This window comes from Athene noctua, chromosome 17 (genome assembly GCF_965140245.1).
Source record: "Athene noctua chromosome 17, bAthNoc1.hap1.1, whole genome shotgun sequence".
Lineage (NCBI taxonomy): Eukaryota > Metazoa > Chordata > Aves > Strigiformes > Strigidae > Athene > Athene noctua.
In genome coordinates, this window is record NC_134053.1 from 5,547,512 (window position 1) to 5,575,416 (window position 27,905).

The window sequence follows — 27,905 nt, forward strand, 5'->3', positions numbered from 1 at the left end:
TGGATTTGGTTCATGGCACTGCCTTGTGTAACATGTGAAGTCTGGAGATTCTTTTGTTCTTGTGATTTATTGGGCAGGATTTTGGGACTGCTTTAAGTATTGACTCAGGTGTGTGATACAGCTCTATCAGAAGAAGACATCTTAAATAGCAGTTTATATTTGAAGTGATGGCTGATTAAAATTCTGATTGTTTAACATAACCACAAAGGCAATTTCACAGCTGCCACACACATGTGAGCAGAGATCATGCAGAGCCATAATAATGAGCCAGCAGAGTGAGCTCTGGACCCAGATGATAGTGCTTGAGAAGAACATTCCAGGGCTGTGTATTTGGATGCTGTAGCTGCTCTAAGGACTGTATTCACCTTGTGTGCCCTCCCCTGCTGCCTTCACTGCCTGATCGGATGGAGGAGGGCAGAGAAGCATTTCTCAGCAGGAGCAGGAGACCGGTTTCAGAGGCTGATTTTCTGCAGAGGTTTTCAGTTAGAACAGAACTGGAAAGGCAGAGAAGTTACTAATTTGTAAAACGTGTATTAAGCGTGTATTAAGCAGTTCAGACTTCGACCAGAGCTCACCCCTCTGTCTGACGTTTGCCAACGATGGGAGGCAAATACTACGCCTGGTTCTGAATGTCCTGCAGCACTGCACTTCTGCTGCAAAAGATTTGAAGAAAGTGTAAAGGGAGATGGAAGAATGTCTTTGTTCATGAGGTGCTGGCAGATCTGGAAGGGGAACTGAACTCAGCAGTCTCGACTGCTGGATTATGCCCTCTCCTATGGAAGTTAATATACTAGTTTTCGGTTAAACTAATGTTTTCTCATTAGCTTTAGTTAACAGTCTGTTGACTTAACTGATAAATACAAGTTCAGGCACTGCCCAAACAACAAGCATCGGTGGTTTATGTTAGACAGTAAATGGTCTCCACCTTCTCATGCGGTGACTTAAAAGAGATGACAGGCTGAGCAGTGTCTGCCAGAGCAGAGCAGGTATGTTTGCAAGCACTGCAGTTTCTCAGCCAGCTTGAGCATTAAGTGGGTTAGCTGTGACCCCTACCAAAACCCAGGAACAATTTCTCTTAATTGGCAGCTTCTAATGATGATTTTGATCTGTAAAGAGAGTTTTTAATGTTTCCAGGGAATACCTCATTCTTCACATCAGGTGAAATATTCACCTAGCAGACCTATGAATTGTTTAGGCTGGACTCTAATTAATGAGGTCCTGAGGTGCTCCATCTTGGGCAGTGGATCTATCTAGACAACAAGGAGATGCTTTACTCTAATGGAAGATAATGAGTGAGCATGGGGAAAAAATATCACCAGGACTTTTATAAGTGTCAGTGTTATAATGAGCTACCTCAAGCATTAAAAAACCCAACAACTTTTCACCTTCGGTTTGCTATTAAATGCATGTTTGCCTTACCCTGCTTTCAGTTTACAGTTCATTATCCAGCCACACTCTCATCACTGAGGATGTTTGTCATGGAATTCATAAGGAATCTGTACTTCAAACTCAGTAGTTCTGCTTGAGGGAGATAAAACACTAAAACCTAGGACAGGGTTCAGTACAGTCCTGGAGAGAAAGCTAGCACCGTGCTCCTGGCTCTTTCTCTTTGCCTGTGCAGTAGCCGCTGTAAAGACATGGGGAGCGGCAGTGACTGTTCATAATCCTCGTATCAAAAGGGTACCAAGACTGCACTAAAGTTGGGCTACTAACAAAACCCGCTTTGCTAAGCTAGAGGGCCTGTATGCAAAAGTCTTTCTGCAATGCCAGAGCTCTCCAGATTGATGCACATATGCTAAATGGATTAACAGACCAAAACTTCGACACTATGGCAGTGTCCCCATTGCTGTGGTGTGGGCTTTAGACCATAGTTAAACTGCAGGGCCTGGCGATGGGAATCGGCACAGTGAACCTATCAAGATTGTTTTTCCCCTCAGAAACAAATCATGCCTAATATTTAAAGCATCATCACCAAAGCATGAGCATCAGCAAGCCAGCATGCTGGTGAGAGAGGGAATTTCAGCAAGCAAATGGAAACAAAAGTAACACCGACATTAATTTTAATCAAGTCCTAGTCGTCTGATTTGTTCTCTGTATTTTTTTTCTCTAGCAAAGCTGATTGTCTTTCTGCAAGATTTGTTACCTCACAGAACAATATTATAGGCTGTAATGATGTAATTTATTGCTGCAATTTGCTTTTGGAAATCCTCTGTTAGTGAAAAATAGCAACAGCGCAGTTTTATTAATTATAGTAGTTGAATATTGAATGCTGCCTGTCACTGTCAGGATTAGTGACTGTGTGGTACTCTGCTCTCCAAGGCCCTACAGAACCAGGGCTGTGCATGTTTTGGAGGTTGTGAAATGAGTATTTTGGTTAGACTAAATAAGTGTAAAAAAAATAATCTAAGTTCACTGGGGAGTTTGAGAAAATGATAGAGGGAAACATTAGCCTGTAAATTCAGTACTGAAAAACACACCGGTGTGTTACTGCACCGCATAATGTGCTTACGTGTAGGATGGTTCTGCAGCATAGCCCATTTATCTATACCTGCTACCCCCAAACTGCTTCTGACAGTTCAAACTTTCAGGTTCATTATTGAGTTTTACTCTCAATATGCCATTCCAGGGAGAACTACTTTATCTCCTGCTTTCTTTCTTTTTCTTTAATGTGGAAATTTTTTACCCTTGGCATAACACTTTTCATTTGCATAAACCAGATTTTACCAGGATGTAGGTGGGAAAAGAGCATGTGGAAAAAATCACCTTGTGTGATTTAAAGGTGAATTGTCTTCCTTTTGTGTTCTGAAACAGTGTACAATTGAGTGAAATCCAAAAGGCTTGCTATAACCTCTTTGTGTTCTTGAGTTCTCGTTTTGGAGAGCTAACAGAAGGTAGAAGGCCTCCTGCTGCATATATTATGTCAGCAGCAGAAACCAAAGCGATCAGTCTAAGACCTGAATGTACATTGGAATCATTTTGTATAGGGTACTATGTGCCTGTGTGCCAATACCAAGAAGTTTTTATATGGCTTGAAGCTTTGATTGAGCCAGCAGAGAAGACTGTTTGAGAGTCTGGATCTGGGACAAAATGTCAATTGCAAGCGTTGAAAAGCAGCGACTAACAGTGGAGCTGCCAGCTGGCACGAAGTATCCTGTGACATATGTTTTAAGAATGCCTGGAAGCTTCAGGAGTGAGCTTCGTGTGGTAATAAGTCATTCGAGACTCCGTAATTCCTCCTCACTGCTCTTACGTCATTCAAATTATGGACTACTCATTAAGCACTGGGAGTCTCTGATACGCAAAAATAGGAATTGTCTGATGGCCTGGGAGCCACATGTCTGGAGGTAGTTTCTGCCTCTTTTGGATCTTTGGCAACACTCAGGTCCGCAGCACTTTACTCATCTTTAAAATGGACACAGTAGTTAATATTTCTTATGTTGCAATTTAGGTATTTGGCTTACAGGATCATTCTGTACTGCTGATTCTTTATAAAGGAGAATTCCCTGCTTAAACATGAGTGCCACTTTCCCTACCCAGTACTGGCAATGTTCTAGTCATGAAGAGTAAAAATATAAGTGAAGCAAGTTTGTGGCTAGAGGTAATGTCTTTTATTAGGCCATCCAGTAGAGTTAGACAAAACAGCCAAGCTTTCAAGCACACAGATCTTTTTTCAAACCTCTTTCAGTGTTGTAAGTTGCTGTGAGATGCTCAGATAAAGATAATGGTCACTGCGGTTGCTCCAGGTTATACTAACAAATGAAATACTGCTTTAACCAAATGGATTTGATCCCTTGTCCTTCATATCATAACTTATACACTGATCGTAGCAACCTATTTCAAGGATGCTTTAGCCATGAACCTCTAGGCAGCATGATCTTGCAAAGCAACCCCTGAAGGTAAAACATGTTGCTTGAGTAAGGAGGAAATAATTGCATCTGTGATTATATGTACTTTATATGTTTACTTTGCTTCCTTCTACGTATATGCTGGGTTTAGTTCCTATGGATTATAAGGCCCACCAGTCTTAGACATGTGTCTGTTCAATAATTAAATTTTCTTGTGTCACTCTCTCATCTTTTTAACTGTAGTAACTTTGTGATGTCTGTACAGTATCTGCTCTCAATGACACAATAATCTTGTTCCTGCACTCCGTGTGCTTTGCTTTTGTAGACCTGCTATGAAGTCAGTGAAATCAATAAACTATTTGAAAAGGAAAAATAATCTAGGGGCAAGGATAGGAAATAATATTTTCTGCATTTTTCTTACTACTTTTTCATAGCGGTTTTGTAAAAATCTCTGTTGTGTCTTTGTTACAGATTTTGCTTATCAAAAGTAAAACTGTACAGCCAAAATAAGAAAAAAGAAAATAGAAGTTTTCTCTTGCTGGTTTCAAAATAGACTAAATTAAATTGAAATATTTAGCAGAAAATGCCTGCTTCAATTCCACTGTGGTTTATATAGAGTTCTGACATTCACAAACTTGAGCCAAGTGTTCATGTGCAGTCCATAGCCCGAAATTTAAGACCTTAAGGAACTTGAAGATGAATACTGCCTATTAGAAGGAGAAAGTAACTCATTAATAATCCATGACATATTAATCTACACAAATAAAACAAGTTCGCAACCTTCCACAGTGGCCATAAAAATCATCCATGTATCATATAGTACCCCAGTTACTTAAACCCAAGAATTTGTCCTTGGGACTTAAACCTTAAAGTCCATAAAGCATTTAAAATTGCTTTACCCCAGCTGTAGAGTGTATGCCACCCCACACTGTGATCGGTACTGTGCTGTTCCTTTGGAACAATCTGGCAAGATAAAAATTTTACCTTAATTTTCCAAGCTGAACAGTGTATTCATCATCGGTGTGGCTTGTAGCACTACATAAAACTTGGTTCATATTCAGTAAAATCTGGGGACTCCACCTGAAATTCCAGGAATGGGTTATAGGAGGCACCCTATTTTCATTGACTGTAAAAGAGTTTCTACTTCCACTGTAAACAAACGGAGTAAGGACAGTGGCCCCTCTAAATGGGGAGCTGAAGCACAAAAAAAAAGCAGATTGGAAAACTTAACTTACCCGAGTTAGTTCAAGGAGAAGAAAGGATGAGTTGATCCAGGTGCCTACAGATAGGTGTGTAATGCCATTAAAGATGCTGTAAATTCTGAGCCATCCATCCAGGAGTACCAAACATGACACAGGACCTACAGGAGACCTGTGCCCTTATGGAGGAGCATCTGGAGGCCAGGCATGATCCCTAAGAGCATGTAAATGGCACTCTGCTTCTAGGCACTCCAGTCTTGTCCCAGAGCTGCAAATTGTGAATTGGATCTGCTGTGATGCATGTCCCCAAAAATGGCATCGTTTTTTGTCTGTAACTATGTGGATATCTTCAGTGTATAGTTTAATTTATCAAACTATACTTCTCTGACAGCTTTTCCTGCTACTGCTGAGCAATACAGCACTACAAACTGAAGCAAATAAAAAGTGTACATCAGTTTTTGTAAACATCAGGTCCTTCCTGTTCTTGACTCCCATCGTTCAGAAACCACGTGAAGATTTCCAGCACTGGTGCCCAGCATGACTTTGTGCTACTGCTTTACTCCGTGTCTCTACAGGCTCCACCCGTGTCAGTGATGATGCTGGTTTCATGTCAACCACGGTGAACATCTGCAACATGCTAAGGGATAAACTCCCAACAACAAAATTATCATGGTGATCCAGGTCATTACTAAGTGGTGGAAAACCCCTTGTATCTGTTATATCTGATTAGCATAACAGCCAATTAAATCAAACAGTTTTGTCTGCGAAGCAGGGCCCCAATCCTTCAGGTGGAAGTCAGCAGAGGTTTATAGAAGTGCTTGAGCCTTGACTAAAGGAAAGCACATTAGGGAGGACTCTTTAGGGTTTACTCCATAATCCTTGATGAACGGAGCACAGCTTTACTGCAGCCACTGGCAAAATCACTGTTGATTTCAGTGGGGTCGGGTTTAAAAAAATTACGTTTGCAAAATATTTACAGTAAGAAATACCTGGGATAGAAATGTGTTATATATAAAATGAAAAGTATTGCCTCTATCTGCCTATAATCAACTATGTGGCTTCTGTTAACATGGAACGCCTCATAATCTTATTTCCATTCTAGTTGTGTATGTGTTTGCATCCCCAGAGATTACTCACATATATACGTGTAGTGTGTAATTGTGTGTGCATCCATGCCTGTGTCCTAATATGCTTGTATATTTTCAATCTGCAACTGTCTATTGATTACAGCTATTACAGCAATATTATTATAGATATATAACCAACTATATAACAGGACCGCAGGTTTAATTGAAATGAACATGGGAAGAATTTCAAATTGCTAATGAAAATTGCCTTTTTACTACCAGCTATATTCCCACAGTCGTCACAGACTCGAGACATCACCAGAGCTCTGCTGGTTCTGCTTAATGGTGGAGCAAAGCCAATTTAACTGGGGGTCCATTTCCAAATAAATTCTTCAGACTCCTGAAAAAGGAAAGTAAATGACTGACAGATCTTGAGCCCAGAAAATGCCCTTAAATTGACACATTTCACATATTAGTATTTTTGCAATAAAAGAGAACTGTAAGCCATGAAATTATTTCAGCAAGAAAATATTATACAGCTCTATCCCTGGCTGCTTAAGCATCCATGAACTGTTCCATTATAAGATCACCAGGTGGCTATTGCCTTTCTCTCCCATTCAGGTTTTACCAATATTCCCACTCCCATCTGTGATAAACTTAATAGGACCATTCAGCAATGGAGAAAACACGAGAGGTGTTCATCATAGCTGAAGACTTTCTCAGACAGTTATTCCTTAGATGTTTGAGTAAATGAAAAGCTATTTTTGTGATTAGAAAGGATAGAATGTGTTGCAGTGTCTGAGACCATTTTATTGGCATAGCTTTTGGTATCCGTAACAAATATTTATCCTTTTCTGGGAATGTTGTAAGTAGCTACAGTCACTGAACTAATGCTCTTAATATGTTTCTCTCCACTTTATTTTCCAAGCACATGGCTACTCTTCTAAGAGTGCTTGTTACATAAAAAATTATGAGTACATATTGTAGATGTTGTCATATGTCTAATATACATGAAATATAGATAATTTATGCACTACATAAATGTATAAAAACATAAGTTTTTGAGAGAACAGAACAGTTCATTGCTTGTATTCATCAGGCATAAGTGTATTCATAAGTATCTGTAAGTATACTTATATCCATAAGTAGAAATGCTCTGAAACAACAACAGTGATGGTTCTCAAGTATGTTGGTCTCAGAATAAGGGCTTTTAACCTGTCACTTCACAGCTTTTCATCCCTTTGCATTTTCTATGCTCAAAATAACCAGTAATGATGCTGGAGTTGGAATATCTCAGGTAATCACTCACATTTCAACCCATAACTACAATTTTTTCTCTCTAGGTAATGTGTTTCCTATGTAAGTGCTTTCATTTCTAAGTCAATTTAGCAAAATACTGAAAGTAAGGAATGAAATTTCACAAAGAGGAGCAGATAGTTTCCTGTGTTACACATACGCATCTTCTAAAAAATCAGGGGGTTTGTTTCATTTATATCTAAGTATAGAGAAATAAAATATGGGCTTCTGCTTCCCATCTTCTCCAGTCACCTTTATAACCTTATTCTATATTTTAAGTGGTTATAGAAAGATGAAATGTGAGCTTCTGCTTCCCATCTCCTACAGTTGTCCTTAAAACTTTTTCTCCTTTTTAAGTGGTTCCAGAATTGTTTTCTTTGAAGTCATTTTCAGTTTCAGACGGTTCATCCACACAGCAGGAAATACCATCTTTCTTTGAAAATACATATTGGCCACTGTATCTTGACATATCTGTCCAAGTCAACAGGGAATAGAGGCAGCTTTAGCATAATACTTGTTTTTTTAGTGAGCTGTACCTAATTGAATTTAGTGTCGCAGCTCCTACAAAACAGAGAGGCCCCCAGCTAGACTCTCAGTCACTGTTGATACACATTGATTACAACAGACACTTAAAAAGGACAAACTATGCACAGTTACAGCTTTTAAGATGATAAAGGAAGACACAATCAAGCATGAAAGTGTTCAGTTGATTTTACTTCATGTCCTTATTAATTTTCATTTTTCATCACCTAGGGGGTTAGATTATCTAATGAGATCATCTTGTCGTAGTAATTTAGGGTGGTAGGGAAGGTTTGAAGTTATCTCTTGAGGACTTGATTCATTAAAAAAAAGCGTTGCATGCAAGTGCAATACATTGACATGTGTGAGCTAAGCATGTTACTCTGCCTGATTCAAGCAGTGTAACAGTTCTCGTGAGAGGGGGAAGGAAGGAGTTTCCGAGACTGTACTTGCTGTCTGCAGTCATGAGGAAATCTGTCTGACACCTTTTTCCTTGCAGAGGGTTTGCTGGTTGTTGCTGCTGTAGGGAATGCCTTTCTGACATACTTGGTAATTAGTTTGGACCCTCACAATTTAAGTATCAGGATCTTCTAAGCTGCTTCCAAGGATGCAGGTTCCCTGTGTTATTGCTTTAACTAAATCCATGCTCTCTGTGGGAAAAGGACCACATGTTTCTCATTCCACCTTGCTTTATGTAGGTAAAGACAGGTTTTAAGGTAAAAGAAAACAAAAGTTTTATATATATAAAAAAAAAATAAAAGAGCCATAAGGAATCATATTACGAGTCATTTAGCCAAAAGGGTATTTGGGGGTTCATACTTTATAAATAAAAATAATTTGGGCTTTTGTTTTGTTTTGATATAACATTTGAACTATATTTCTCCAAATATTTTAGGAAAATAAAATGGAAAGAAAACTAGAACACTTCAATATTTTTGGAGTATTTTATTCAGCAAGAAAACCAAAACCAAACTGTGTCAGATGGTGTGGGAATGATTTTTCTCATTCCTTGATCTGTTCAGAAAACAACAAGAATCAGTTATTCACCAAGATGTGCTGAGAATCAGTTGATCTGGTTGCTCTTTTTAACTCCTTGGTGTAGAAACAGTCTCTTATTATAGTCACTGCTCAGTGTATTGACATTCAGCTATCATGTGGAGCCAAAATGGGGTTGCTTTTATACAAATAATAAATACAATTAGCATTGATATTCAGGCAGTGGAACTTTACTGGTAGAAATATTAATGGAAGTGCGTGGATCCTTATTCCACAAGGGAGAGGAAATAAGATTTCTCGGTTAGTCTCAGTGTCTGTGGCACACTATTACAGCTCCAAAATCAAGTTTTGAATTGGTACTGTGAACTGCATATGATCAACTTAGTATATAACAAATAAAGTAAAGTAAATATTTGGTTCTGAAACACATTTGTTAAAAGAAATCTGAACTTGTTTCTCAATTGTTCAGAAGTGGAAGAAGTGACAGGATCTTCAGAGGTGGTGTAACCTTTCTGGACCTACTGGCTAATAAGTTTTTTTCATTCCACCTAGTTTAAAACACATTGGAAATGAGGAGACAGAGACTGGTTATGACTCTTCACCAGATCACAGAAAGCTACTTTCTCTGCTAGGATAATTGCTCTTTCCATAAGCTCTGAAGAAGGGGCATTCATGAGCCCGCAGCTTGAAGCAAAATGTTTCTCACTGTTCATTTTGGAGATTTCATCCTTATAAAACAGGCTGTGTCTATTGCTTGTTTTTCTGCTAGCCAGAATACTCTTTATGGACTTTGCAAATGGGAAGTTTATGCTGATAAGATTTTATTTTTTTATTCAAAATTGCAAGCAACAAGAAGTGAGATACTGTTGTCATAATAATCTGGATAGAGTCCAGACCTCTGTACCTGACCTTAAGTCAATGTGGCCTTCATACTGATACACAGATCTGAGTAATGGCTTTATAACATTTTTCCATCATTTTACGTCACTAACTGTAAACAGAACAAAGCAATTAAAGGCATGGTTAATTTTATTCAGTTGCTCCAGTCTCTTCTTGCTTTTTAAAAGAGATGCTCATTTTTGGGTGATGATAGAATTACATTTAGCAATACAGCCTCATCTGCTAAATCAAAGTAATCATTGGCTATGTTCCCTTTTGCACATTCGAATGCTAACAGGGTAGATTCATTGCAAGGAAAGTGTGGATTAGTCATCCAAGAATCCAAAGATATTCTTTTGCATCCCTATCTGTTAATATATTCTACATTCCCCTTTTCTGTCTGCAGAGCATAATTTATCAGGACTCAAAAATTCCACTGGCAGAGTATTTGAAAACTGTATAAGCAGGGAAGAAAATGGAACGGTTTGTTGCTAATGTAGGGGAGCCAGTAATTAAGATTTATCTCAATATGGAGACTAAACAGAGACAAGATCATTGATTAAAAAGGCATTGCATTTGCAGAACAGTGAGTTCCCGTTTTGAAAAGTCACCCAGATCATTGTCATAAATTACATGGTTCACAAAAGCTACAGGGAAGATTATGCTGAGTGCGAGACATCCCCACCCCAGCTGAGTGCCATTTGCCTTCCTCTTCTCTGGACCCAGGAATCTGCCACCGGTTTCCTTGCAGTGGTCCAGCCCCAGAAGAAATGGGTGAGGGCCCCCAGCCTAGCCTGTGCACTGATGGGCTTTGCAGGTGGGGGTTAAAGCCACTCTTCTGGGAGGTGAGAAATATGAGTCTGAGTCCCTTCCTTATGTCCCTGTTTCCACATTTCCTCTGCTTCCCTTCCTTAAGACTCCTTTAAGACAGCCAGAAACATCATGTTGGTCAAGGTCTTCAAACAAATGTCATGCATGCTAGGGGCAGAACAATGCCAACGTCCACCTGTGAGTCTTTCCATGGGTGATGTTTTATCTGTATTTGATTTCTGTATTATTTGTTCTTCAGGGCAGGTACGAGCCTTGATTTTTGTGCCATGTACATTACTGGCCATTTAACCAAGGTTTAATAAAAAGAAGATACCTCACAGTGTTTCCATGTGTTGAAAAGAATTATCATCCAAGATAAATTTTGAGACCTTTTATTCTACTATCCTCATCAGAGACAGACTGCAGAAATGGCAACTTTTATTGAATAAATCTGTTTCTTATGTAGATTTTGAATAGCCTGGTTTTTCATTACTGTTAATTTGTTCATTGGTTTACATTTTTCTTGACAGTGTGGACCTTAGAGTCGTGGAGTGGCCTGGATTCCATCTGGATCCATGTTTGAATACTTAGGGATGCTATTAAGTAAGCAGGTTATCCCCCTTTGGTTTTACTACTTAATGACATTACCCCATTTCTTTTGCAGTGTGGTATTACACATGAAGTAAAAGTCCTATGTTATAAATTGATGAATGAAGCAGCGCAGGATTTATATGTGATGGGCCAATAGCACTGCAGTCAAGTGAAAGAAAAGAGAAAACCAAAATCCAACCAACAAAATTTGCCCTTCATCACTGCCTGCCATGGAGTGAATCTGCTGCAGGGTGGTCCTCAGTCATGCAAACTCTTTGGTCTGTAGAATTATAGAATGGTTTGGCTTGGAAGGGACCTTAAAGATCACCTAGTCCCACGCCCCTGCCATGGGCAGGGACACCTTCCACTAGCCCAGGTTGCCCAAAGCCCCGTCCAACCTGGCCTGGAACACTGCCAGGGAGGGGGCAGCCACAGCTTCTCTGGGCAACCTGTGCCAGGGCCTCACCCCCCTCACAGGGGAGAATGTCTTCCTTAGATCTCATCTAAATCTGCCCTCTGTCAGTTTAAAACCGTTACCCCTCATCCTATCCCTACACCCCTGATCCAGAGTCCCTCCCCCCTTTCCCGCAGCCCCTTTCAGCCCTGGGAGGCCGCTCTAAGGTCTCCCCGGAGCCTTCTCTTCTCCAGCTGAACCCCCCAGCTCTCAGCCTGTCCTCACAGGGGGGTGCTCCAGACCCCTGAGCATTTTTGTGGCCTCCTCTGGACCTGCTCAAGCAGGTCCGTGTCCTTCTGCTTTTGGTGCCACCAGAGCTGGACAGAGCACTGCAGGGGGAGTCTCATGAGAGCAAAGCAGAGGAGGATAATCCCCTCCCTTGACCTGCTGGCACTTGATACGGCCCAGGACAGGGTTGGCTTTCTGGGCTGTGAGTGCACATTGCTGGCTCACAGGCAGTTTTCCATCCACTGACACCCCCAAGTCCTTCTCTGCAGGGCTGCTCTCCATCCACTCCTCACCCAGCCTGTGTTTGTGCTTGGGATTACCCTGACCCGTGTTCAGGACCTTGCCCTTGGCCTTGTTGAACTCCATGAGGTTTGCATGGTCCCACCTCTCCAGCCTGTCCAGGTCCCTCTGGATGGCACATCCCTTCCCTCCAGTGTGTCAACTGCACCACACAGCTCGGTGTCATCAGGGAACTTGCTGAGGGTGCACTCAGTCCTGCTGTTCATGTCCCCAACAAAGATATCAAACAGCACCAGTCCCAACACCCACCCCCGAGGACGCCACTCGTCACTGCTCTCCACTGGGACATCGAGCCATTGACCGCAACTCATTGAGTGTGACCATCCAGCCAACTCCTCATCCACCGAGTGGTCCATCTGTCAAATCGTGCCTCCCCCATTTAGAGACAAGGCTGTCATGCGGGGCAGTGTCAGATGCTTTGCACAGGTCCAGGTAGATGATGTCAGTTGCTCTTCCCTTGCCCACCAGTGCTGTAACCCCGTTGTAGAAGGCCACCACATTTGTCAGTATGACTTACCTTTAATGAAGCCATGTTGGCTGTCACCAACCACCTCCTTATTTTCCACGTGCCCTCGCATGGATTCATAAACCCTCCTGAAATGTGTGCTAAGAATTTAAAAACAGAATGTCAGCTTCTTTCCCTTCCTGTATATACTCTTTGTGAATGTGCAGTGTAAGAGTATCTAGTTGGCAGAAAGCACAATGTATAATTTACTTTTAATCATAGGATTATGTAGATAAACAGTCTGCTGCCTAACAATGTTATTTCGTTAATCAGCTGTAATCTTAGTAGTATTAATAACTCAAATCTACAACCATTGTGTTACCAGACTCACAAATCAGCATAACAGTTGTCAGCAGTACAGTACAGCCCTGTGCATCTCTCTAACTAGGATGCCCTGGAAACTTGTGATGCATAACTTAGTGCTCATCAGTAGACTATTTATGGTGTTTGCAACTGACTTATGTGGAGTTTAGTTTATATCTCCCACATCTCCATCTTCTGGTCCTGTAAATGTGTTGCCAGGGTGTCACTGTTCATCAAGGGTGATGGGTTGAACAGTAGTTGGAAGCGCTGTACAGCTCCTGGAGCTCTCCTGCGTAGGCATTGTCTCCACCGATTCAAGTGCTGTCAACAGCATGCAAGGGCTTGCTGCTTCTGTCCTTTTTCCGTAAGACAAATACTGGTTTGAATTTAAGGTAGACAGTGCCGAACTGCCTCTTTTCCACAAACTTTTTCAAGAAACTTTCCTTATAAATTAAAACGTAATTGGCTTTTCTGTGTCACTCCTTCAGGTCTTCAGAATAGGTTTGTTACTCATGAGGGAGTGTGTTTGTGTGAAGGGAGAAATCTTAATGCTAAGCTATGATTAACATCATTCTATGAGATTCCACTTACAGAATTTTCAGCCTGTAAACAGGACCATTCTCATGACCTCAGGCTCCCATGGATTTCTCTTGATAACACCATCTAATCGGATTTAGAGTTTAATTAAACAGCTGTCACTTTGCTTCCTCATTCTGCCACAATTTAATGTTGAATTAGTTCCTAAATTAGTCATGGCTGAATGCTTGCCTTCTTACAGCTGAGAGGTTGGATGAACATAAGGTTTGCTCTTCAACTAAACTCAAGCAACTAAGGCTTGTATTCTGTATTCTTGCTGTTTGCACAGAGCTCCCACTGACATTGGTGGAAGTTCCCCGACTGAAACAGGGATGGAATAAAATGTGAGATTCCTGCAGAGTCAATCATAGTGTTACCTAACTTCAAATGCCCAGATGTGAACACACGCTTCTTCTCAGCTCTGTCTAGAATACATTAGCTTTATGGATGTTATTTTCCCTTTCTAAAAAAGTACTGATTTTTCTGAAAACCAGTTCTGCTGAGTTTTCTGTGAAGTAGCGCAATGAGTGCAGCTGTGGAAGAAAAAGTTTAGGCCAATACCACTGCTAGTGGACTTTATCCAAGTTAACCCTGATGTAACCAAGACCAGAGAAGTTTCTGGTACTCTGGATCGTAACATCAGCTCCAAGCAGGAAAGCTCAGGAATTTCCTGTAGAGCAGTGATACTTGCATCGAATTTTGTATAATGGTCCCACTGAACCCAGGTGCAATATAATGTAATGTCTGACTCTCTGCCTGACTCCAGTCTCACCATTTTTCCTTAAAACACCATTTAATTTTTTTCCTGATATACTGAAAAGTAATAGCAAGATTTGTAACTGTGGTAACTTGATACAGGCACAAACAGAGGAGCTCCAAACCACTGGGCTGATAGAACTCACCAGTTCTAGCTTGTGCAGTGGGCTTCTTGATTACATCATCTTTCTTTTTTTTTTTTTTTTTCCCCAAAATCAAGAATGCAGGGAAATGATTGGGAGTACCCCTTTGTCCTAACTGATTGCACTTGAGTCACAACTTATCAAGTGCTTAGCTATAAAGAGGTGTGAAAGCCACCTAGCCCTCTTAATTCCTTTATCTGGGGAAGGAGGATGACAGTAGAAGTTGCTCCTGCTATGAAGATTTCCTACCATGCTTGCTGCATACAAATGTCAGCAGAGAAGCTTTTCTTTACCTGTAGTAAGTATCAGGCTGTGACCTCAGGATTTCATTTCTGAAATCAGTGAAGCATGCTGAAGGTTTGTGTAGAGGAGGTGCAATTCTGTGTTCTTGGTGCAGAGTCTGATGGTTCAGGTCCTTTGCAAAAGGTTTGGGTTTTGAGCAAGCAAATGTAGTGTTGATTTCAGCTAGACTAGTACACAAGATAAAGTCTAGGCTGGGGAAGAGTAGATGCTTTTTTAGTGGATAATGAAAGTGCTATGTTGGGTGAAGACATTTACTCAGTTCTGGTTGAGATCGAGCTTGAAGTTAAAACTTATCAAAAATTTTTGTATTTCTTATGCACACAATTCAGTGGTTTGCTTTTGAATATCTTCTTTGGTTAGAGCCGTATGTCTAACCACTAGTCTTCCTTTAACCATTAGATGAACAAGAAAAAATGTTCTTTAATGCTACTGATTGTTAATTAAATATGTTTAAATAGTAATTCTTTTCTTCATATGCCGTATTCATTGAAGGGATGCTCTAGTAACAGGAAAGAACCATCCAAATCGGGAGTTTGTAGGTAGGACTTCATACGAGAAAATCCATTCTGTCTCTGCAGATTCAGATATTGTTGGGATTCGGTCATTGTGCTGCAACGACAGTTTGAGGCTAACAAAGAGTTCAGGGCTCAAATCTCTCTTCTGTGTCAATGAGAATTATATATGTAGTTCTCTATTTCAACTTTGGAAATGACAACCCTTGCTTTTTCAGAGTTTTTAATACACTTATAGAAACTTCTTTCCAACCTGGATATTGATGCTTGCTTATAACTCATCCTCTTTCTGTTTTTTCAATTTACTTTGCACTACTTTCCCCATTTTTGAATTTATTGGGAACAAGTCCAAACACAGCTATCAGATGCTTTCAGTCTTTTGCCACACAAAATAAATTTGATTTTAAAACTTTAGTTGCTGCCTGCACAGAAAGTAGATTAGTTCTTGGGGGATTTTAAAAATTAAAGAATGTGGAAATGGCCAAGATATTGTGATTTTTGAAAAGCGCCTACATTTTAAATGAGTTCTTAGTCTCTCTAAAGGTTTGTTAGTAATCTTGTTTGTATACTCCCAAATTAGCTTGCAAACAGGATGGTATATTGCATTTATAAATAAAACGTAAAAATCACCACCTATACCAGCTATCTTATTTCCTGTTCTCGCAATCATCTCGGTGTGAGAACAATTGTTTTCTTAATGTTGCTTGACATATCCTTAAAGATTCAACTACTATTTCTGCTTATCAGTGGATAATCAAGGGTATTACAGGAGGTGACAGAATGCAAGGGAAACAGATCACGTTCCGTGCTCAGTATTGCAGAGCAGACAGACAGTTCTGTTTAAGCTCCTTTTATTTTTATGAGTTTCAGCTCAGCTTTTGAGGAGTCTTGGACTGCTTTCATACATTATTTAGAGTCTTCTGCCTAACAGCTTGTGTATGGGTGCAGACAACGGGTCAATTCTCCGTTACATTAAAGCCTTTGGCTTTATTGCAGCAATATAAAGGAAACACTGAGGAGGCAGAAGTTGTGTCATAAGGCTATTCCATACACAGGGATACAGGACACACATTTTTCTATTTTAGGTCTAAACAAAAAGACAGTAGAATCAAGACTTGGTTCTTTGGTCTTTTTTAAAAATTTTTTTTTTTAAATGTCACAGTTGAATAGCATAGGGCACTTACAGACTGAGTAAGAGAAGTGGCAGATTTGAAAATTGCTTTTAATACAGTGTGTAATATATTAATTGCTTATACTTCACTATTTCTTAATCTGTGTAACACCAGTGAGTTATGACAACTCTCAGTGGAGATGAAATACAAAGGTTTCTGTCTGCTCAGAGCTGTAGCTAGGTGGCTACCGATAGCTTTCCAGTGCTGAGGATCTCTAATGATTCTAACGGTACTAGCTATGAAACCATTACGTAACAGCTACAATATTTTTCATCTCCTTTCTGCACATCATGAATTTGAAATTCCTGAAGTTTATACTCAGCTACGGAGAAGGGGTGTAAAATTTCAGTAGCCCCTTATCATGATAAACAATGCCTTTTACAATTTTGGGGGCAGATGCATCTCTGAAGTAATTCATCAGAATAAATTCATCCAGATGCACACTACCTCCTTTAATGAAACCATTAGCAAAGGGCAGAACATTGACGTTTCTAATTGCTGATAAAGTGTGAGTAACCAAGTTTTCTGTCTTCTTTTCAGAAAGGTCTTGAGAAATTTGAAAAGGTTTTTTAACCTTTGTAATAGTGGCTTTATATCAAAGCCACTTAGAATTCAGATACACCGATAATGACTTATTGGAAAGAGAGAAACAGAAGTGACAGATTATTACTTAACAATTGGTACATCAGCTCTGCTCTATATGGTGCAGAAAGCAGGAATGTCAGTCACACTTGCCTGTCAGCCTTTTCCATTTTAAAGGTACAGATAATTTTCTTTTGTCTAGTGAAAAAGGATCATATTATTTGGGATGCGTGAAGCAGAACAGGGTTATTTTAAATACAAGATATATTGTGTTATCATTCGATTTTGAAAAACTGGAGACTAAGATAAAAAGGGGGAGGGAACCACAAGGTCACCTGCTCCCTCTTCTACCTGACTCAAGGAACCTGTGGTATTTCTGAATTATGTATAATCTGTTCTTCAAAGATCTCTTAGACTAGACTGTGTGTTTTCTTCTGCCCCAGACAACCTATTCCATCAATTTGCTATCATTATTTTTATGTAATTAAGATTACCTTAATGAAAAACAAATCTTCCTTGTTGCAGTTTTAACCCATTACCTCAGGCCCAGTCCAGGAAATAGTTTATTCTTCCTAGTTTTTTAAGACATTTATGTATCAGTAATCATCCTTCCCCATAATCTTTTCTAGACTAAACAATCCCAATTCTTTCAGTTATTCCTCACAGATGTTATTTTCTAGTCTTTGATTAATTCTTCTTTTGTATTTCTTTTCAATTGAGAAAGCTTTTCTTGGCAGTACAGTTCTCAAAATCAGACATAGCCCTGTAGCTGAGACCTTGCTACTACTGAGTAGGAGTACCTCACGTATTACAGATACTCCTCATTGTACAAGTTACTGTGGGAGGGTTCTTTGGTTGGTTTGGTTTTGTTTTTTAACCACAACAGCATGCAATTGCTGACTTATGTTCAGTTTGTGATCTACTATAATCCCCAAATGCTTTTCTGAGTTCAGCTTTTCCTATGGAGTATTTTCTGTCCTGCATTTATAGGATTAGCTGTTCCTACAGGAAAGAAGTAACTTACATTTAACTTTATTGCATCCCATTTTTTAAGCCCTATCTCCAATACCGGATTTTAATCCTGTCCTCTAGTGTTCTTGTGGTGCTGTAGCATAGGCTGAGAGTTTAGCTGCAGCTGTGGCTGGTTGTACAGCAAACATGATTTAGCATGATACTACTGGCAGTCTCGCCATCACCCAGAATACCAGAGCAGGCTAAGCAGCTGGTCTGTTCCTGCTGGGATGCAGGGCTGGGAAATCAGGAGCACAGGATCCTCATGCAGGTCAGAGTGCCTTGAGGTCTTGTCTGCTCAGCTTCCCACTTCCCTTCTCTCCAATTTTTCTTAATATTTGACTTCACGTTGAGGCCTCAGATTATTCAGTGCTGCAGGCATGACCAAAGCTGAGCTGGAAGGAGTCCTAGTGACACCCAGGCAACTTGTTGCAAGTTAAGCCTGAATGATGAATTTACTCTGCTGCTTGTGGCACAAAAGTTTCACCTCACTGCATAATCAGGTCTTTGTTTTTGTCTTCTTGGCAGTGGTTCAGGGCTTGTTTCTTTTTTGATTTGTGGGTATGATTTTCTGATATGTCTTGAACTTCATAAATTACCATTAAATGCAAATATGGGTAAATCAGGGTGAGTTTTATATCTGAAACTCGTTTCTATTTATGGGATTTCTCTCTTCTTCAAAGCTACCTGTCCCTTTAAATTAGATTTCTCTATCAGTAATACATATCAGTTGCTAAGGAAAAACTGGATCTAAGTAGAGTCATTTCAAAGCAGAGCTGAAATAGCCTGAAAAGATGTCCTGTCACTTCCACAAACTCTTGCTGCTCCTTTGCCCCGGAGTCCTTAGTCTGCAGTGTTTCACCCTCAGAGTCACAAAATAAAAGGCTTTAAGGAATTGAGGCAAAATATTAATTTCAGAGGACATACAGCACTTACAGTAGCCAAATACACAGCAGAAAATATGTTGAAACTGCTTTTTGGTGAACCTATATGGGTTGTTCAATGCTTGCTTTGGAAGTCTGCAGAGGGAAGGGTAGTTGGGTTTGTTAACTGTGTTTTTTCACACATGTTGAGGTCTGCTCCTTTGCATCTGTTTCTGGACTTACCAAAATGGAACAAAATTTTCAAGTTTGGATGACTAAAGTTAAGCTTCCAAAGCCTTGCATTTCACTACAGTGCTCTGTTGCTCAAAAATGCCAAGTACTCAGCAGAATTTGTATGGGGGATGGCTGGGGGTGATCTCTACATTTGAAATCCAGGAGTTCTTGAGAATAGCTTTAGACTTACCAGTAATGTTATTTATAAATCTGGCTCTGATTTACTGCCTTGGGTAGTTTTGTTTTCATATATGCCATAGGAATTATTTAGGGTTCCTACTTTTCTAGAACAGTCAACATTCCTTTTTTAACTTTTTTTTTTTTTTTTTTTTAGTTTGATGGGATTTCTTCAGAGCTGTAGGAGAACCTGAGAAATAACGAGTTGCAAGATGAAAAGAAAAATCTGACCTAGATTTCAAATTCACTAAACTTGAATCGAAAACAGTATCAATGATATCAGTGCCCCATTTTGCTGCTGTTGACATCAGTCGCTGCAGTCCTCGTGACTTTGGTGCTGAGGATTTTGCTGAATATATTAGTCACTTTATAGAATTGGAAGCCGAAAAGTTGGAGGAAACTGCAAAATTCTTCCTACACAGGGTATCTTGGGAATACAGTGATACTGAAGCTGTTCAAGAGTTAGCTTAGTTGATGGTATATTGAAAGGCTTTTATATGCTGTGACCCAAGTTCAAACATCAAATTTCCTTGTTATTTTCCTGTAGTTAATAGCATCACTAACTCCTCCTGGATTCCTTACATTACTTCATTGGCCATATCGAAGGAAATTAAATAATCTTGAAACAGTTCCAGATACAGAGTTCACAGAGAGGCCCCGTTTTTGCAATGGGCTTAGGTTCAAAGAGCAATATTTTACTTTCGAGGCTCTTGCATCCTGTCCCAAACACTGCCAATCAAATACAGTTTAGTAAAAACTCTGAACTCATGTTTTGGAAGGTAAATATCGGGAAAAGCTCCATATACTTAAAAAGTAGAAGGTACCTATGATGTGTGCCCGCCTGGACTGAATTTAGCTGCAGTTATGTTGCTCGCTATTTAACAGTGTGCGATACAGCTGACTTTATTTAGCAGATAAAATATAATTGGGATTTTACTACATTTTACCAAGTTGCACCTATTTGAAGATAAAATTTGATCATTAGCCGCTGAGAACTAATACGTCTTTCTTGAGTATAAGTCCAGTTGAAGAGCCGATGCTTGCCTTTTGGAAATGTCCTTAGCTGTCTCTGAACAGCGCTGTGCTTTGTTTTGTGTACAGGACACAGAAATTCTGAACACTGCAATTCTGACGGGAAAAACAGTGGCAGTGCCCATCAAAGTGGTCTCCATTGAGGAGAACAGTGCTGTGACAGACATCTCTGAATCAGTTGAGTGCAAATCCTCTGATGAAGACGTCATTAAAGTAAGTTCATGCCATGTATTGGCTTCTGAAATTTTATGTCCTTTTATATACAAAAGGAAAATAGCCTGGGAACAACCACTAAATTGACTCCTGCAAATTAATTGTACTACTGTTTCAAAAGCATAAGGAGAGGCATTTTTAAAGAGAGCGAGAGTTAGGTGCAACAGTACAGCCACCACGCTGAGTTTCAGTAGAATTTCCGTGTTTAATTTTTATTTCTGTCCTAATTTTAAAATGTCTTTGTAACGTCACATCATGTCCTCTATGCACAGAGTTCATTCAGTGCAAAAACAGCTCTGCTGTTAGTACTGCCTCTCCAGATGTTTCTTATCACCTTTCCAGCTGTGATTATCACCTCCACAGCTGCATCAGTGGAATGGATTGGATGAGTGTTCCCCAGCAACTGCAATGCAAAGTCATCCTGGTTGACTTCACGTTCTGCTGAGAGCTGTTTTGAATTAACAGCTTGATTCTGCACAGAAGTGGCCAGGCAGCATTCACATGACTGGTCCATCAATTTAGCACCAGCGGCTTCATGTCACGCAGTAACACACACCAGTGGGGTAGTATTGTCTTAAGGCAACACAGCTCTTTCTGCTGTGAAGATGTAGTCAAGGCCCCGAAGGAAACTCACAGCTGTGCGGGGAGTCAGTACAAAGACGGTGCTCTGCATGAATCCCGCTGCACTTTCCACACAGGACTTTCATGGTGCATGGTCTTTGAGCAAGGGTGATTTTACCCTTGGTCTGTAAGCTCTTTTGAATAGGGATTTTGTTATATTATGTGATTTTACAGCACAGTGGGCTTTGTGATGATACTCTTTAGTTGTCTTTAATGTGCCATCGGCTCTCCTGGATGTATAGTATACAAATAGTAATGCCACAGTGTTATGTACTACAGTCAGTTCAGTTTGTGGGTTCATGGAAGTCAGTAAAACTCCTGTGAATTTGCAGGATCCAACAGTTTGCTGCACTATAGCAGAATTTATGTAGAAGCATTTGTTATACAAGTAACCAAGTAGGTGGGAAAAATAGTCATACTTTGAACTAATGAAGCCATTATAGAAGACTTTTACAGAAACCTTTCTGCTTTCAGTGGATTCTTCAGAACCAAACAAATCACTCCAGTTTGCTGGAGCTTGAAGTGCTCCCATATATCAGATGCTTTACAGAGTTTTTAATCTCGAAGAATTCCTGTTAACCTTTTTTCTAAGGTTGCCACCTAACTACAAATCAGAGTAAAAGCTGGAATTTAGTTTAGGGATCATCATGACTGTAACTTTATTAGAAAACACATACATGAGTAAGAAAAAATACAAGATAGTGTTCAGAAATTAAAAAAAACCAACCAAACAAAAAAGCCCTAAAAAACAAAAAGACAAACCCCAAACCAGAAAATTACGTGATCATCCAGATTATCCATCTTGCTTAAACAGCTAAAAAAATTTGACCAGTTCCAGCCCCATGAAGATTTCTTCTTTTCAGCAGTGAAAATGACCAGTATTAAGTGCTTCCATTCAGAGGAAGACTCAAGTCAGGGGGAAAAAATACACATCTGATGGGCATTTGTTATACATCACCAGATGATGCATAGAAAATGACAGCACAATGATTTCCTAAATAAAAATCCCTCTGCAAAAATGACTTCTGGGTTTTATAGCTTTCGAGCATATTGATCAAGGAGAAATGAAATTCCCAAATCTTACAAAAAAAGAGAGTGTTCTTTCAGTAATTGCAGCACAGCCTGGACTATTGCAGTTCTCCAACAATTTATTTGGAAAGAATGTTTCCTTGAAGCACTATGTCCTTTGATTAGCACTTGGGACCCTGCTGTGCTCTTCTCTTATTTTCTACAGAAATAATTTATCTCCACTAAAAGCGTTGCTTAAAGTGGAGCCTGTTTGTACTATCAGAACATTTTTAAGTGGCTTCTAGAAGCTTCCCCGTCTAGCCACTCTGAAGTTGAAGTGAAACAAATAACTGGAGGCTAACACACTGTGTTTATTGGAATCAACTAGAGAATTTTTTCAGGTGTAATTTCTTTCTCCTCAGAAATGTTTTGAAATTGCTCAGATGAATAGAGGAACCGTCTCCTGTGTATTTAGAAACATACGCAGAATCTGTAGAGAAATGCATCTGTGACATGAGTGCTAACTGCTATAAAACATCCAGCTAGTTAAAAAATAGAGTTCAGTGAAATGCTTTGAATAAAAAGGTTTTATCATCTCATCATAAAGGAAAGGGCTTTTTTTTTTTTTTTTTTTTTTTTTTTAATCTAGAATGTTCCAGTTTCCAGGAAATTTCTTTACGTGGGGAAATGAAGTTTGGGGTTCAACTCAAATTGACATGTTCATACTAGTTTTGATTTTAAAAGTCACTCAGGTTCAAATGGAGCAAAGACCTTCCATCCTTAATTAATTTTAAAATTCCCCATCAAGCCTTTATGTTAAATTCTTTGGATATATCATCATCCTCTGTAAAATACTGTTTTAGGGACCTTGGGAGTAAACCTGTTTAAAACAAAAAAAATAACCCAGTCATCATAAATTATATCATTTGGGGAAAGATCATGGTTTCTTCCACAAAGAACATGTGCATGTGTTTACAGTTCTTGTCCCTCTTGTAGCAGAACCAAAACATGTTTGCAGGTATGAAAGCCTGTAGATTAATTTAAACCACAAACTAAGGAAAAAAAAATAGTTATTGATGAGAGCTATTTAGTACTTAGGTGTATATCATCTAGAGGTTGACACAGATATTTTTGTTTGATTTCTGATAACTTTGAATTCAGGTAAACATCACAAACTTAGGCTAGAAGTTGAAGATGATCAGTGCACTTGGCTTGTAATATTTAGTCACTAAGTGTCCATTTGTATGGTTCATGTAAAATAAAAATTTATATTAATTTTTACGGTGCTTTCAGTTTGGCTCCAATTACATGACTCTCAGTAACAGAGCCCAGTGGAAATCTAAGCATAAGATATAGCTGTAAATAACAGGTAATAGTTTCCCCAGTGATAAGCATGGTCTCAAGGCAGCTCAGCGTACAGTTTGTGTCCTGTCTTAATCTGCTGACTGCTACTCCTTTTACTTTTTTTTTTTTTTTTTTTAATTGTGTCATAGCTTCAACTCTTTACTTCCAAATTTACAGTTGATTTCTTCAATTTTTTTTAAAGTCTTTGAACGCTCTAGACCTTCACACAGTAGTCCAACCTTTAAAAAGTGGACACATAATTTATTAGGGCACTAAAAATGATGCAACAGCCAAATTTTCCTTTGCTAAGCTGGAATCTACCAATAGGATCCATATATCTGGATCCATTAATAGGAATTGTAGTTGCATGCATCGGCCGCTTTTCATCTCCTGGAAATTCAAGTGGAACGTGGCTGCTTTCACTGGTGCTTTTGTACAGTTTGCTCAAGAGCAAATACTGCCTCGGGTTCCCAGGTCACCAGGCTGCTAAAACAGATGCGGCTTCATGCTGTGAAGAAGAGCAGAGTTTCAGAAGACTTAAAATATCTTGTGACGATTCCAGTTTGAAAACTCTTCATAATGCTTATGAACTTGAGGATGGCTTTTTTCCATGAAAATAACCTGAGTTTAAAAACCTTCAGTGCTACACGTATTTCAGAAGCTACTGTAAACATTGTGAGTTTGTATTTCGTCACTCTTGCACTACCTTTTATCCTGTTGCTATATGAAGGGCTGCTCTATACATGATACTGTATTTACTGTATCGCTGTTATACATAATTAGTAAATTAAAAGCTGGATACTAGTCTCAGTGTATTTGCCTTGACCCCTGCTCTAAAGATCTTATTTACTACTTTCTTTTCATTTTCAAATGGCATTAATAGTTTTGAGACATATTCAGATCAAAACATGGATTCAGATAATGTCAGTCCACACATGGAGCTGCTGTGGTTGTCACTGGAAACAGAAACATGGGTTTTACCTTTAAGGTGTCCCTCAGTGTTTTTTAACGAACAGTGGGCTCTCGGTTTCATTGGGACTGATGAGCAGAGGATGACATTAACCACAGGTAAAGGCCACTGCAAGAATGTTGGGAATTTCTGTTAGGAGCTAAAATCCAGGACACAGTGTCACAGCTGTCCCTCTTCTATCGCCGTAACTTGAAACAAAATCCCAGATCAAAGCAATGGTGAGCTGCTGGGGGCTGAAAATCTGGCTGAGGGGTTTTATGGCTGAACTCTGGCTTAATAGCTAGAAAAGACTGGGACTACTGCTGATATCATCATTTTCAAAGCAATAGTGATGGGACTTACAGACAGCTGTCAAGGTTACAGATCTTGTTTAAAGGCCCAATCCAGTAATCATTTACACACATGAGTAACTTTACTGTGAATACTGCTGACATCAGGGAACATACTCATATGAAATACTCATTTAGGATTCATAAATGTTTCAGACATTTTGCCATTTGTGGTGGAAACAGCTTACAAAATTAAATCAATTCTTACTAAATAGACAGAAACTCATGTTAAAATGTCTGCTGTCCATTTGTGAATCTATTCAGATTAAAGGTCCGTCTGGATGCTGTGTAACACATGATGCAGGAACGTCTCAGTTTGCCAGTAAGGAAGATGACAGATAGACATATTCACAAGAGATAAATAGTTGTGTACTAATTGTAGCGATTTATTTAAAAAATTGTCTATCTGGAACCATATCACAATACCCTATTTACTAAGGAAAATTCATCAGCACTTCGTTATTTAAATAATGCTTTGCTATTGTCTTAGTATACCCAATCTTACATAGGTAGCTACGCTTCAACCTCTTCAGTTTATTTAACTACAGAGAAGTTTCATGGCTCTTCCTTGCTTTCCAGTGTTTTCAAAACTCGACATGTGTTTTAAAACTAAATACAGAAGCATTGTTTTCACTTTGGTAGGCAGAGGAACCACTAGTTATCAGCATCCATAGGTATTTTTATGAAAAGTTGTGTGATGTGTTTTTCTGCCAGTAGGTTGAATGCAGTCCCAAGCTGAGTGGCTGAGCTACAGGCAGCTATTAAAGAATCAAACTCTTGAGCCTCAGCCCTGCACTCAAAGTGCTGCACTCATTAAAGCCATCAGGAAAGCTCACCCTGAAATTTTAATGGTATGGGGACAGTCCCTCAGGTTCCTTAATGTTTCATCATAGTACCATGGCTATTCCAGAAAAAAAAAAAAAAGTCTTAACAAAAATAAGATCTATGGATGCCCTTTCATCATACTGTTTAGGCACCAAATAGAAAGATACGTACTCCGACTCAAACCAGTGGCTATACACTGGGGCAGCATGACCCCTTGCTCTGAGTACAGGGGCTGGGTGCCAGACTTGGCAATGCAAAATGAGGCTTCTGGCACTAAGGGAAATCATCCTGCCCTTTGTTTGTAGTAGCCCTACCTAGAAAAGTGTGGTTATCCATGCATAAGCGAGGCTGATACTCTGTTAGTGAGAGCAGAGGTCCCCACACTCTGTATATATATTGACCTGAGTGGGGATCAGCTTCTCCCCACAGCTGGTGGACTGATGGGGGATAATGTCCTGCTGCAGCACCAGTTTCTGCTACCTGATCTACTTACTGTAAGGGCTCAGCTGGTCCCTGGATCCCTTTGAACTTTCCAGACATGCAACCAAGAAAGAGCAAAACTGACACCCAGGGAGTGGTGGGATGGGGACAGTGATGACAGAAACATTGGAGTGATGGGAGGCTGTGAAGTGTTTCATTCAAGAAAGTGCTAGTGCCAAAATACCTTGGTCTGTTAAGACCTGTATGAAGATATATAGGAATCAGGGTGTGACTGTCCTTACCTGCTGAATGGTATGGAGAGGCTCAAGATTGTTAAGGAAGGGCCTAAATATCTGGCGGGTTGCTCTCCACAGGGCTAATTCAAGATCTAGTCCTTTTCCTATTGAAAATAAAGCGTTATAGCGTGAACATTACAGAACTCATGTCATAGAGAATCAGTGCTTCTGGTCTTAAACACAGCTTGGAGATGATTGTACTTGGTTTAGTGAAACATTATAACAGATAGTGAGAAAATACGAAAATGAGGAATCTGCTAAGTATCTATTAGAGGAAAGTGAAGTCTGCTCAAAACAAAGCTTCCCGTGGCATCTGAGGTTTCTTCCATGTGCTCTCTTAGCAGCAGCATCTGGAGACAGATAATGATGTGGTGGGTTGTGATGAAGTGTGATGCAGATGGTGATTTCAAGGGGAAGCAGAGTTTCAAAAGATTTCATCCCATTAGAAACCCTGGCACGTCACGGGCACATTATATTTTCCTTTCATACCTTTCAACTCCTGCTGCATACGGCAGGGTAAGAGTCCAAACTTGTATTGCATTTCTGCACCTCAGCATACACATATATTCTTTGTATGGGCCTTTATTGCAAAGCCTTCAAGACTCAGAGGATTTAGGGCTTCACATTATGTTTTTAGTGCAGGTTATAGGAGAAAATAAAAACAAGGGGCTGACTAGAAAGAACTGCTTGTTCCTACCAGCTATTTTGAGCGAGGAAGAACAATAACTTCCAATAAAAAGCTCCTACAGTGAATATAATGCAATTGATTTATCGCTCATTTTTTACTTACATCTAAAAAAACTCTATTTGGAGTTTGTTAGCTAGGTGCAACTGTTGTAGAGCTGAGCATGCTGAATAGCTAGTAGGTGGATAAACTTGTGATTAAAACAGGTCTCATTCCTAACTCGACCCTGTGAAACAAAGGGAGAAATGAAAAGTCCCTCTAGATGGGGTTTCCAGGAATCCAGTGTGGTCTAATAATAGACAGGCCATATTCTGTGCAGTCACTTTAATATAATGCTCTCTTCTGTGGTTTTATGGCAGTCCTGCAAGATTCAGTGAAAGCACCGAGGGGTCAGTCTAAACAACAGCAGCTACTGCCAGTCCTCCTCCACTGTAATGTGCAGGCAGCTACTCATGGAGTTTTGATGCCTCTTTCAGATACCTCGGTCCACACAGTCAAAATTGTAGCACTACCCTCATTTAAAAAAATAAACTAGTCATACACCTTTCTGGAAGGAGTGTAGAATAGTTGGACTACTCTTTATAAGGTGTCTGTGTGTTCATTCTCAGGCTTGCAAGTCTTCCCTTGGCTAGCTCCAGAATCAGGAGCTGAAAACTCAGTCCGTGTGAGACTGCACTGAGAGACAACACAGTCCTGAGGTAGGGTCTCTGCACGGGGCTGCTGGGACACACCACCAGGCTTAGAAAAACCATGGGATCTCCATCACATCCACTGCATGGTGCAGATACCCCCAAGGGCCACCACAAATATCCTTCCTGAAGTTTATGTTTGGTGGCTGATG

General features: G+C 39.8%; 1 protein-coding gene across 1 annotated transcript in view; it reads left to right on the plus strand.

Annotated features, from left to right (window-relative positions):
* TMEM132C (transmembrane protein 132C) overlaps positions 1 to 27,905 on the plus strand; it is a 221,620-nt gene that overhangs the window by 171,003 nt on the left and 22,712 nt on the right. The window contains exon 5 of the mRNA XM_074921494.1: positions 20,423 to 20,566. Within this exon, the coding sequence (XP_074777595.1) occupies positions 20,423 to 20,566 (144 nt within the window). The remainder of the gene's footprint in view (positions 1 to 20,422; positions 20,567 to 27,905) is intronic.